The sequence below is a fragment of the Rhinoderma darwinii genome, chromosome 1 (genome assembly GCF_050947455.1).
Source record: "Rhinoderma darwinii isolate aRhiDar2 chromosome 1, aRhiDar2.hap1, whole genome shotgun sequence".
In the NCBI taxonomy this organism is placed as follows: domain Eukaryota; kingdom Metazoa; phylum Chordata; class Amphibia; order Anura; family Rhinodermatidae; genus Rhinoderma; species Rhinoderma darwinii.
In genome coordinates this window covers 527,461,534-527,475,340 of record NC_134687.1, presented here as the reverse complement: position 1 = coordinate 527,475,340, position 13,807 = coordinate 527,461,534, and the positions used below count along the sequence as shown (strand labels likewise).

General features: G+C 42.3%; 1 protein-coding gene across 8 annotated transcripts in view; it reads left to right on the top strand.

Annotated features, from left to right (window-relative positions):
• The window catches only part of PAM (peptidylglycine alpha-amidating monooxygenase), a 223,999-nt gene that overhangs the window by 120,888 nt on the left and 89,304 nt on the right, over nucleotides 1–13,807 (top strand). For all 8 annotated transcript variants that reach the window (XM_075836954.1, XM_075836992.1, XM_075836985.1 and 5 more), the window contains exons 10-12: nucleotides 5,997–6,077; nucleotides 6,158–6,234; nucleotides 8,458–8,561. In XM_075836954.1, the coding sequence (XP_075693069.1) occupies nucleotides 5,997–6,077; nucleotides 6,158–6,234; nucleotides 8,458–8,561 (262 nt within the window). The remainder of the gene's footprint in view (nucleotides 1–5,996; nucleotides 6,078–6,157; nucleotides 6,235–8,457; nucleotides 8,562–13,807) is intronic.

Genomic DNA, 13,807 nt, shown 5'->3' with positions numbered 1-13,807 from the left:
TTTACATTGTGTGTATCCATCAGTCAGATTCCTGGAAGCTGGCATCCGTTTTGACCCTGGAGGTCTAGTTCTGCTGTGCTGCACTCATTTTTACTTTTCTGTTCATATATGGATAGTGACGTCAGTTGCTCCCTCTTAGAGCAGAATCTCCTGCCAGAGCACCGGCAGCGCTTTGGCCGGGGATTCCGCTCCAGGAGTAGCCCCTGATGTCACTGTCCATATATGGATAGGTATTCTGTACTTAGTGAGCCATAGTGGCGCCATCTACAAAGGCGGACAGAGTGAGGCCCAAACGTCACTGTCCATGTAATGACAGTGATGTCAAGGGCTTTCCCAAGACCCCAGCCAGGGATCTTGCGATGTTCTGGCCGGGGACTCCATTGTTGAAAGCCCAGACTTCACTGTCCATATATGGACAGTAATGTCAAGGGCTTCCCTGTGCTCCGCTCTCAGAGTAGCGCTGTGTCCGGGGAGTCCTCGGTTAGGATCGCTTTTGACCGGCCGTTACAAGGATTGGTTCCTGAAAAACGGCCATTAAAAACAGATCCATTGAGTTCTATGGGAGCCATCTGGCCATGAAAACGGGCAAAAATAAGACATTTGAAAAAAACGGCCATGTGAATACACCCATAGAACTTCATTGTTCTGAAAACGGCTGTGTGACGGCTGTCGCAAGGCCGTTTTTCACTGTCGCTTGATTGTAGCCTAAGGCTCTTTTCGCATGACAGGTCCTGGTGTCGGACGATAAATGTCAGTTTTTCTCTGCCGTTTTGCATCCATTATTTTTCCGTTCCGGGCTGTGTTTCTGTTTTTAATGGCCGATTGTGACCCGTTTTGCATCTGTTTTTCATTGTCCGTTTTGAAAATGGCTGAATTTTATTTGTCAATTTTTTTTGTTCCCAACCTACTAAAAACACCCAAAGGAAGGTCACATGATCACCCAGTTACTATTTTCTCTTGCTTTCAGAGTATAGAGAGCTTTGTCTGATCCCTCATCTTCTTTGCATTGATTTCTGGCTTTTTCAGATATTTGTTATTTTTTTTTTTTTTATTTGTTTTCTACCTTGTCCACTCAAAAATTGAACCATGTACTGCAGCTTTGGCTAAATTCTTGTGCCACACAGCCCCCTTGTAGGTAGCGCCACACACCAGCCCCCTTGTAGGTAGCGCCACACACCAGTCCCCTTGTAGGTAGCGCCACACACCAGTCCCCTTGTAGGTAGCGCCACACACCAGTCCCCTTGTAGGTAGCGCCACACACCAGCCCCCTTGTAGGTAGCGCCACACACCAGCCCCCTTGTTGGTAGCGCCACTCTCTGTACGTGGTGCTACGGCCCCTCCCTGTAGATGGCGCCATTGGGGCTCTCTCTAGGAGTGGAATCCCCAGCCAGAGCGTTGCGGGGGATTCCGGACGTGATGTCAAGGGCTTCCCCGGGCTCAGAACTTATAGTAGCGCTGTGCCTTGGGAGTCCTCTTGGCCAGGATCAGTTTTTAACGTCCGTCACAAGGATTGATTCCTGAAAAACAGTCGTTAAAAACTGATCTGTGAGTTCTATGGGGGCCGTCTGGCCAAGAAAACGGACAAAAATAGGACATGTCCTTTTTTTTGACTGCCAGTGTTCATGGGCCATTTTTTTTTTTTTGTTTGTTTTTTTAAATGGCTGTGTGAAGACAGCCATAGAACTTAATTGTTCTAAAAATGGCCGAAGAGCGGCGTGTCATGAGTTCAACTTTTAGACATAAATCTTACATGGCATTCCACCATAAGGACATCATACCAGTCAAACGTGACGGGTGTGATGATCTGGGACTGCTTGGCTTCTGAAGGACATGGAAGACTTTTCATAATTGATGGAACCATGAATTCTGCTCTCTATCAGAAAATCCTGAAGGAGAATGTGGCGTGGAGGAGTTTAAGTCTTGACTTGAATCCCATTGAGATGCTTTCAGCAAGACCTTAAATGGGCAGTTCATGCTTGAAAACCTTCTTTATAGCTGAACTAAAACAATTCTGTAAAGAATAATGGGCCAACGTTTTTCCACAGTAATAAAAAGGACTCATCACAAGTTTATTGCTAACGTGTTATTGCAATTGCTACTGCCAAAGGGAGCACAATCCATTATTAGGTTATTAGAAGGGCAATTACTTTTTCACATAGGTGATATAGGTTTTGAATTAAAGGGGTATTTCAGCCTTTTTTTTTTTTTTTTTTGTAGCATTTTTACCACTGCCACAACTGGGGACCCAAGTCCCCTGTTCTCCCCAGCTGCAAGACGGTAGCTGGGAGAAGTTTCAATGGCGCAAAGTCCGAATGTGAAGGTCAAAGTCTATGAGGCTTTCTGTCAGCCTGATAAACTTTGAATGGAGCGGCACCGCACATGCCCGGCCTCTGCTCCATTCAAACTCCTCCCAGCCGCCGTTTTGCCGCTAAGGAGAACTGGGGGCACTGTGTTCTGGTGATCGGTGGGGTTCTTAGTGGTCGGACCCCCACCGATCTATCATTTTTCACCTATCCACTGGATAGGTGAAAAATGCTAAAAGTTGAGATACCCCTTTAACCCCTTAACGACCGCCCACCATCTTTTTATGGTGGGAGGTTCAGGTAGGTTGTTTACAGCGACGTCTTTAGGAGTTGTTGTAGAAAAGTCTTATGAGCGCTCCAGTAAGTGCTCAGTCTCTATGCAGGAGCTGTTAATTTCAGCCCCTGTACTTAGAGAAGCCTGCTGAATACAGCTGGGATCAAAGAGCCGGCCCCAGCTGCTTAACCCTTTGATCGCTGCAGTCTGTGACCGCGGCAGGATCAAAGGGGAGTCCCCTCTTCGATCGTGTCACCGGAAACCCATTGACTCGATCGGAGACTGGGGGGAACCCTCTGGACCTAGAATGGAGCCCAGGGCTGACAGTCCAGTATGCCTGCTATTAGTGCACACGGTGTTGCCCTAACAGCAGTCCGTGTCAAAGTAGCACAGTATAATGTATTATCATGCAAGAGTATGCTAATACATTATAAGTATAAAATAAAGTTGTTAAAAAGGTATCCCTTTGATATTTGGAAAAAAAAATGTAACACAGAAAAAATTGTAAAGAAAAAAGTTCAAAAACAGTCATTATTTCGCATAAATTATATTTTATTGCCCATACATTACATAAAAATGTAAAAAGTACACATATCTACATGACTGTAATAACCTGAAGAATTAATTTAACGGGTTATTAAACGTGAACGAGATAAAAAATAAAAAAAAAACAATGCCTAAAATCGCTTTCTTCTATAATCACATGGCAAAGAACCCCCCCCCCCCCAACAAAAAAAAAAATGCGCACGTAAAAGAAGACCTCAAATAGCCACATCAATAAATAAAAAAGTTAAAGTTATGGCTGCTGAAAGGCAGAGAGTCAAAAACAAAAAATGTGATGGTCATTAAAGCATTTTCAAGCAGGCCTTGTCATTAAGGGGTTAATCTTTCTCAATAAATGAAATGATCATTTAAATGCTGTATTTTGTGTTTACTCGTGTTGTCTTTTACCTTATATTAAAATTAGTTGAATGATCTAAAACATTTAAGAGAGAAATTAGCAAAAATAGAAGACATTTGGTGAGGGGCAAATATTTTTTCACAGCACTGTAGATCTTGAACAAGCGTTCTATATCCCATTTTATAACACACTTTTTATATTCAGCATTGCGGAGACTGAACCGGGTGTTAATATTTTCTTGCGTTTGTATGGTATTATATTGAAGGGCCTTCGTGTCGGTTTACAGAAATACTATGCAGTAAGCCTTGTCCTTAGGGAGAGGATTGTCTGCTCTACTCTGTGCCTGGGGCTAAAAGTGGCCTAGAAACAGCACAGGTTACTTGGTGGTAATTGGATGCTGGCCGCCTTGAATTACTTCTGTCATGTAAGATGATGGTAAATCACTCAGCTACGAGAGGCCTCTGGATGGAAAGTGCTGTATGTTTTATAGACTTTAAGGTGCATTCAGAAGCTTCACTAAGAAATCGGAATTAGGGTTTATAAGACAAGTTCCTTCCTTCTCTGGAACACACATCTTCCATTTCCTTACCCCCTTCTTTGGGGCATTCCTGTTTTATGATCCCATTATGTGCACCAAAATGTGTTTCATTTTATTGTTCAGAAATGGCAAGTATGTGCTTGCTGACACTTCTAATTAGTATCCCTTTTATTTTTCATCGTGAGGTTAACTACATGAAAGCCATACAAGTTTTCATCATTCACAAATATTTCAACATCTCCGTTATGCTTCAAAGACAAGTATGCTTTAATAGGGTCTACCAAACCTCTTTTAATAAATAACCATGTTTCGTTGATTTTCACGCCATACACTATAATTTTAGACTCCAGTCATAAATACTTTTTCCAAAATCATCCAATAAAAAACAATTGCGTTAAGAATATGTCCCCCATGATTCTACTGTTTTGCATGCAACTTGTGTCTTAAGGTCTTGGACTAGAAATTTGAATTTGTCCATGTAGTATGATGGATGTTAATAATTAGCGTGACCTATTTACATGTGGTGTTAGGACCAGATGAAGCAAAAATCAGTTTGTGTAGGATGTGATGGCTAATGCTTACAACGGTCGTCATAAGAGATGGATATTTCATTCATAGCTTCTCCAATAATTTGTTCTATAAACCATATCCTTTTACCAGTGGAAGGGTGATGTACTCCTCTTGTAAGAAGCTGGCACGTTCCAGGAGATGTTGGTTGCAAAAGTTTATGCCTATGAATATCTTAGTTATAGGTCCAGCAGTCAAGAGCTCTTCATTGGTTTACTAACCAATTCCTGTTGGTTTCCATCTATATTTTGCATCTATGATAAAGGGGTTGTCTGGTTAAGAACTTGTACAAATACCCTATTAAAGAATCCTGAGTTCATAGAGCCCTAATCTATTATTCGGAGCGGAAAGCAATTACAATGAGTGTCTGAAACCCTGCAGGACCCGACCCAGTCCGTGCATTACCAGGACACACCATTGAATAAAAAGAGAACTCTGCAATTCTTAATTTTCCCTGTGGCGGCGCTGCAGGGAAATTGAACACTTGCTGCTAGATCCTCCCACAGATTACAGAAGATTGCTGGTGTTCCAGCAGCAGGATAAACAGTGATCAGATTATAGTTGGGAGACCCTGCTTACAAAAAGGGATTGCCCAAAGCAGACCACTTTTATTGCGTCAGCTGAGAAAAAACACGATGGGCTCCAATGCCTGGTGGTAATCCAACCACGTAATGTATGTAATCAGAACATTTACAATTTTAAGTAAGCCATGGCACAATGTGGGATTTTTCCGTCTCTGTAGAAATATAAGCCTTTTCGAAATATACTCTTAAACAGAATTTCCTTTTTTTTTATACATTGTTTCCAAATTCTCATGTCCTTGACTTTGAAAATGGAAAGCAGAGAGCCTATTATCAGGTTACAGAGCCGGATAGTGAGTCACAGCGTGTCTTTGAATTTCAGGTGTTGAGCTGTTTCCTTGTAAAATGCTAAATATTCAGAAGGTAGTCCTATTTTTAAAAATGTCAGAATATTGGCTTAAATCTTCCTGCTGTTTTATATTACGATATATCAGGTTGCTAAGGATGTGGTCAATTGGAAACTTCATTATGGAGGTAGCTGCTGCTATTAATCCATTAGAAACTGGTTTGTTTGTTTGTTTTTAAACACATTACATATACTACAGAAATATTGTCAAACTCTGCTATATTTAATGATGGATTTTTCTCTGTAGCCTTAATATAGTCACATGCCCCTTATGTCTTTTTTGACTTTTTATTACCTTGTAAGGTACAACAGGCGATGCATTTATAGTATGAATAGTTTATCAATACAGTTAAACAGCTCAGCCACAGACAGAACATCTATTATTATTCTCAAATGCCAATCCAATTCTTTTTTTAATGGATCTATAATGAAATATGTATATACAGTACATATATTGACATTTGTTTATATTTCTATTTATATTAGCTGTCAATTCAGATATCGCCTGTTTATATGAAAAGCCAACCATGCACCCATTTGCCTACCGAGTCCACACGCATCAGTTAGGTAAGTGTTCTTCAGTCCAGAGACCTTAGTTACTTGTTGCACTATTGTATACATTTATGATTATGTTGTTGAATTTCTAGGTCAAGTTGTAAGTGGATACAGGATTCGGAATGGCAAGTGGACTTTAATTGGAAGACAGAGCCCACAGCTACCACAGGTATGTTCTCAAATCTGGGCTGCATTAGGGCTGGGTGATTATGACCTAAATCAATATCACGATTACTATACTACTGAATATAATATAGCCCCTAACAGTGCCCCTCACACAGTATAATGCCCCCATAGCTACCCCCACACAGTATAATGCCCCAATAGTGCCTAATAAAAATAATAAACTACATACTCCCCTAACCCCGTTCCAGCGACGAGTGGAGGAGATCTCGCTGCTCCTCTGGTCTGTGTGTCTCGGCACATATTTTCAGATTCCGCTGAACTTCAGAAATATACCGGTGTTTCAGGCATCCTATTGCTGCACGGTGTCCTCAATGCCCAGCCTATGTACTTCTTGTTTAGCCTCAATGCCCACACGTCACACCGAGTGGCTAGTGCCCGTCCCAATAGTATATACACGGATGTTGGGTGTTATATACAGGCTTGATAGGGGTTATATACAGAGATGATGGCGGTTCCTGTATATAACACCCATCATCCTTGTATATAACCCACATTAGCCCTGTATATACTAGACCGCTATCATCCCTGTATATAATCCCCATCAACCCTGCATATAACTCCCATCATTCCTGTATACAGAATGATTGGGGTAATATACACGAATGATGGCTGCTATATACAGGGAACGGATACTCGGCAGCACAACCAGCATCAAGACAGAACAAAATATCCCATGTGGAGGTAGGTGCACGCAGTAAAATGTCCCCGGTCCAAGGGAAATCACAAATCCATAACAAAGGGAAACTACAGCACTTCAGTAGAAAAAGTGTTTCTATTAATTCGCCAAATATATGACCTTGCAACGTTTCAACCCTGTCAGGGTCTTTCTCAACCATGAAAGACCCTGCCAGGGTTGAAACGTTGCTAGGTCATGTTTTCGGTGAATTGAAAGAAACACTTTTTCTACTGGAGTGTTGCAGTTTCTCTTTTTTTTTTTTTTAATGCTTATATAGGGGTGATGGGGGTAATATACGGGGACCCCCATCATCCCTGTATATTACTCCATCAACCGTCTATATAACACCCATCATCCATGTATATACAATTGGGGCGGGCACTGAGGCTAGACACTGTGGCCTAGTAAGATGACTGAAATTACTCTATATGTCCAGCGGACTCTGAAAATGTGCGTGATGAGATGCCCACGGCTCAGGGCAGACAGGCTCGAGGCAGTGACGTCATCGCGCCTTTCTGCGCCTAGCCGTGAGTGGCCAGCGTTCTACAGTAAATAGTAGAGCAGGGAGCTGACGGCCCCCTGTTCTACTATAGGATTCCACTGTATCTGCGTCCTGAGGAATAAAAAAACGAGAGAACCAAAATGAGCAAGATGATGTCTATCTACACTAAATTTCGGGGTTTTTTTCCGATTTTATAGGCCAGCATCGTCCTGTATCTCCCTGGAGATATAGTGTGAAGTAGGTGGATAGGTGGTGTTGAATGACGTTGCCAGCTTTTACTCCCTAGAGGAGACTGGACACACATTTAATACTATTCATCAGCACAGTTTATGGCGGTCATTTCAGTATGTTATTTTACTTTTGTCTCATGGGGGGGGGGGAGAAGTAATCTAATGGTGACATGCAATGATTGTCATATAGATGAAATGTCCGATCTGTATCTGAATTTTATGAAAAGAGAGATTGGAGTCTGACTGTAAATGAAATGGTGAAAAAATACCTTAAGAACCTATATTTTAGATGCATATCTAGGATACTTATAAATTCCTGGTTGCTGGGTAAATCTTATTGGCTCAGTGGTTAGCTGTGTGACCTTCCAGCACTGGGTTCAAATAAAACCAGGGAGAACATCAGCATGGAGTTTGTACGTACCTCTCAAGTCCATGTAGGATTTCTCTGGGCTCTCTGATTTACTTCCACACTCCAAAAACCAACTGATAGGTTAATTGGCTTTCTATAAAATTTGCCCCTGTCCCATTGGCACTACCAAATATGTTGCCATTCTGTAAGCAGTAGGAAGTAAATTTCAGTGCATTTGCTTTGTTTACTAGTTTGGGACAAAGGACATTTCAGTGTAAAAACGTAATAAAAGTTTATGCCTTGTTCATAATTCCTTTCTCCTACATAAATCTTCCTCTAGAATTAAAATTAAAATACAAGATCGTTTTGAAAGTACACAAACTGTAAATTAAAAAGTTGAAAACAGGCATTCATGTTTCAGACTCAACGTTCTTTTCTTTCTGCTTTAGGCATTTTACCCAGTAGAAGAACCACTTGAAGTTCATCCTGGAGATATTCTAGCAGCCAGATGTCTTTTTACTGGCAAAGGCAGGACATCAAATACTTACATTGGGTATGTCCAAGTATTTATATCATCGCTTTCTATAAACCTCCTCATTTTATTCTAACAATGTTCTAATATATGAAAGAGAAATAGTCACTCTTTTAAAAATATTTTTTAGATATTAATCATTAACTCTGATTTTGCTTTGGATGCTCTACCACCTCCATAGCATAAATATCCCACGGCAATCCTGGCTGTAAGCAGTCTCCTCTCTTCTGTTGAGTTGGTGCTGAGCAGGCATAGACACTGGCTATGAATAATAAATCTACTGCTGAAGATGAAGAGCAGTATTTTGTGTATGTATATATATATGTGTGTGTATGTATGTATATATATATATATATATATATATATATATATATATATATACACACAGTGGAGGAAATAAGTATTTGATCCCTTGATGATTTTGTAAGTTTGCCCACTGTCAAAGACATGAACAGTCTAGAATTTTTAGGCTAGGTTAATTTTACCAGTGAGAGATAGATTATATTTAAAAAAAAACCTCAAAATCACATTGTCAAAATTAGATATATTTATTTGCATTGTGCACAGAGAAATAAGTATTTGATCCCTTTGTCAAACAAGACTTAATACTTGGTGGCAAAACCCTTGTTGGCAAGCACAGCAGTCAGACGGTTTTTTGTAGTTGATGATGAAGTTTGCACACATGTTAGATGGAATTTTGGCCTACTCCTCTTTGCAGATCATCTGTAAATCATTAAGATTTCGAGGCTGTCGCTTGGCAACTCGGATCTTCAGCTCCCTCCATAAGTTTTCGATGGGATTAAGATCTGGAGACTGGCTAGGCCACTCCATGACCTTAATGTGCTTCTTTTTGAGCCACTCCTTTGTTGCCTTGGCTGTATGTTTCGGGTCATTGTCGTGCTGGAAGACCCAGCCACAAGCCATTTTTAATGTCCTGGTGGAGGGAAGGAGGTTGTCACTCAGGATTTGACGGTACATGGCTCCATCCATTCTCCCATTGATGCGGTGAAGTAGTCCTGTGCCCTTAGCAGAGAAACACCCCCAAAACATAATGTTTCCACATCCATGCTTGACAGTGGGGACGGTGTTCTTTGGGTCATAAGCAGCATTTCTATTCCTCCAAACACGGCGAGTAGAGTTAATGCCAAAGAGCTAAATTTTAGTCTCATCTGACCACAGTACCTTCTCCCAATCACTCTCAGAATCATCCAGATGTTCATTTGCAAACTTCAGACGGGCCTGTACATGTGCCTTCTTGAGCAGGGGGACCTTGCGGGCACTGCAGGATTTTAATCCATTACGGCGTAATGTGTTACCAATGGTTTTCTTGGTGACTGTGGTCCCAGCTGCCTTGAGATCATTAACAAGTTCCCCCCGTGTAGTTTTCGGCTGAGCTCTCACCTTCCTCAGGATCAAGGATACCCCACGAGGTGAGATTTTGCATGGAGCCCCAGATCGATGTCGATTGACAGTCATGTTGTATGTCTTCCATTTTCTTACTATTGCACCAACAGTTGTCTCCTTCTCACCCAGCGTCTTACTTATGGTTTTGTAGCCCATTCCAGCCTTGTGCAGGTCTATGATCTTGTCCCTGACATCCTTAGAAAGCTCTTTGGTCTTGCCCATGTTGTAGGGGTTAGAGTCAGACTGATTAATTGAATCTGTGGACAGGAGTCTTTTATACAGGTGACCATTTAAGACAGCTGTCTTTAACTCCTTAACGCCGAAGGACGGATATATCCGTCCTCAGCAGCTGCTAGTTTGCGCAGGAGGACGGATATATCCGTCCTGTGATGGCGCGGGTACTGTCACTGTACCCACGCAATCAGCGGCAGGAGCACGGCTGTTATACACAGCCTGGCTCCTGCTGCAACTGCCGGAATCGAAGCGCGCTCCGATGCCGGCAGTTTAACCCATTAAATGCCGCTGTCAATAGTGACAGCGGCATCTAATGTGTTTGACAGAGGGAGGGAGCTCCCTCTGTCACCCGATCGGTGCCCCCGCAAACAAATCGCGGGTCGCCGTCGGGTTTCCATGACAGCCGGGGGTCTAACAAAGACCCCCAGGTCTGTCTTCCGCAACTGCCTGTTAGGCGATGCCGGAGGCATGACCTAACAGGTTGCCTGTCAGTTTTACACTGACAGGCAATAATGCTTTGGTATACTAAGTATACCAAAGCATTATATATGCGATCGGCACATCGCATAGTGAAGTCCCCTGGTGGGACTTAAAGAAAAAAAATGTCAATCAGTTAAATAAAGTTTGTTGAAAAAAAAAAATAATAATAATTACAGTCAAAATCAAATAAAACTACTTTTTTTGCCCAAAAAGTGGTTTTATTCAGTAAAAGTGTCAAAACAAATAACACATACACATATATGGTAACCCCGCGATCGTAACAACTTGACCAATCAAATGAACACATTAATTAAACCGCCAGATGAACGGCGTCCAAAAAAAACGCAAAAAACAACGGCAAAATTCTCTCTCTTCTCCCATTCCCCCCATAAAAAGAAAATAAGTTAATCTATAAGTCCTATGTACCACAAAATAGTACTAATGAAAACTACACATTGGCCCGCAAAAATCAAGCCCACATATGGCCACATTGACGGAAAAATAAAAAAATGACGGCTCTTGGAACGCGGCGATGCAAAAACAAGTAATTTTTTTCTAAAAGGGTTTTTATTGTGCAAACGTAGGAAAACATATAAAACCTTTACATATTTGGTATCCCCGTAATCGTGCCGCGCCGTAGACTAAAGGTAACATGTTATTTACGCTGCATAGTAAACGGCGTCAATTTATAACATGAAAATCAATGCTGGAATAGCTGCTTATTTTCAATCCTCTCCTAAAATAAAGTTAATAAAAGTTAATCAATATATTGTAAGCATCTAAAAATGGTGCAATTACAAAATACAACTCGTCCCGCAAAAAACAAGCCCTTATACGGCTATGTCGACGGAATAAAAAAAAAGTTACGACTCTTGGAATGCGACCGTGAAAAAACAAAAAATAATCCTTGGTCATTAACGTGCAAAATGCCCCGCTTCATTAAGGGGTTAATGCAGGCACCAAGTTGATTTGGAGCGTGTAACTGGTCTGGAGGAGGCTGAACTCTTAATGGTTGGCAGGGGATCAAATACTTATTTCTCTGTGCACAATGCAAATAAATAGATAGAATTTACACAGACTATTGACAGTAAGGATTGCAGTAGGATAACTTCAAAAGAAGGCCTAGCATTTGTAGGCATTATGGGTGTGGGAGGGTTCCTAATGATATTTGTTCTCCAATACCTACTATAGGTATTTTATTTGCATAATTTCACCTGTACCATGGCCATTTTTATATTTTATTCCTTGTTTATTATTGTCACCCTTTGAAAAAACTAAAAATCCATTAAAATCCAAATCAACTGAAGTTAAAAGAAAAGCCACTATTATAATATAATACCGTTCCTACTCGGCTTTTGCTAAAATCATCAAGCCACAGGCAATGACCACCTCTATAGTGCAGAGTAATGCCCTTTTGTATGAACAAAAGAAAGTTGGCAAAATTAGATCAATTGGAAGACTAAGTGGAAGGAATGCTTTCTGGCCTTGTTCACTCGCCAGCAATGGGGATAAGATGGAGCCACCTATGTCCTAAAACTTATTGTAGACGCAGGATGACTGTCATTCAAATCAATTGGTGTTGTGCCAATAAAGTTGGGGTAGATGAACGCAACCTAACATCTCTGGAGCCATTTATCTCGGGATACATTAATCTGACTGCATCAGTGGCGGACACAGACTGCAAAAGGCCCCTGTGCAGATAATGTGCCAGGGCCCCCCCGCCCCCCCCCCCAATACCGACAAAGTTACCTAAACATATATATGCATATAAAAATAAACCTTACTAATAAAAATTATGAAGGAAGATTTATATTGTACATTTTATTACCAGTTTAGAACACAAGTAACACATTTTTTTCCGGGTTAAATTCTTATCTAAACTAAGTCCCTAAATGTGGGCAAAGAAAATGAAAAACCTATACTCACCTCCTCCGGCGCCTCCGTTCCCCCTCCGCAGCCCCTATCCCTTTCTGTGTTTACAAAGCTGCTGTGGTGACGCGCGGTCGATGGCACATGACCGCTGCAGCCAATCAATGCCCTCAACAGCGATTTGCTGTGGAACTACTGTCCTCAGCAGCACACCAATGAGGAGTTATTGGCAGCAGCGGTCACGTGCCATCGGCAGCGCGTCACCAGTGCAGCCTTGTACACTTGTAACACAGACCGAGACAGGAGGATGGGGGCTGCGGCGGGTGAACGGAGGCGAGGGAGGAGGTGAGTATAGTTTTTTTATTTTCTTTGCCCACATTTAGAGACTTAGGTTAAATTGAATCATTGAATATAACACAAAGCACTCATGCAACTGAGATGCAATAATTTAGATGATCTTATCATGCTTAGCTTACTGCACTGTTACCTATCAAGCAGGACTGAATCTCAAGATATCTACAGAGGGGGCTGTATGGCGTTATCTACAGGGGGGACTGTATGGCGCTATCAACAGAGGGGGCTGTATGGCGTTATCTACAGGGGGGACTGTATGGCGCTATCTACAGAGGGGTCTGTATGGCGCTATCTACAGGGGGGTCTGTATGGCGCTATCTACAGGGGGGACTGTATGGCGCTATCTACAGGGGGGACTGTATGGCGCTATCTACAGGGGGGACTGTATGGCGCTATCTACAGGGGGGACTGTATGGCGCTATCTACAGGGGGGACTGTATGGCGCTATCTACAGAGGGGGCTGTATGGCGTTATCTACAGGGGGGCTGTATGGCGTTATCTACAGGGGGCTGTATGGTGTTATCTACAGGGGGGACTTTATGGCGTTATCTACAGTGGGGTCTGTATGGCGTTATCTACAGGGGTTCTGTATGGCGTTCCCTACAGGGGGGGTCTGTAGGGAAAGTCATACAGCCCCCCCCTGTAGGGAACGCCATACAGACCCCCCTTTAGGGAACGCCATACAGACCCCCCTGTAGGGAACGCTATACAGCCCCCCCTGTAGGGAACGCTATACAGCCCCCCCTGTAGGGAACGCCTTACAGCCCCCCCCTGTAGGGAACGCTATACAGCCCCCCCCCTGTAGGGAACGCCATACACCCCCAATCACTCAAAAAAATGCGACCTACAGTGTGAAAAGACAAAAGACATGTATCCCCTATCCACAGGATAGGGGATACATGTGTGATCGCTGGCATTGATAGGGA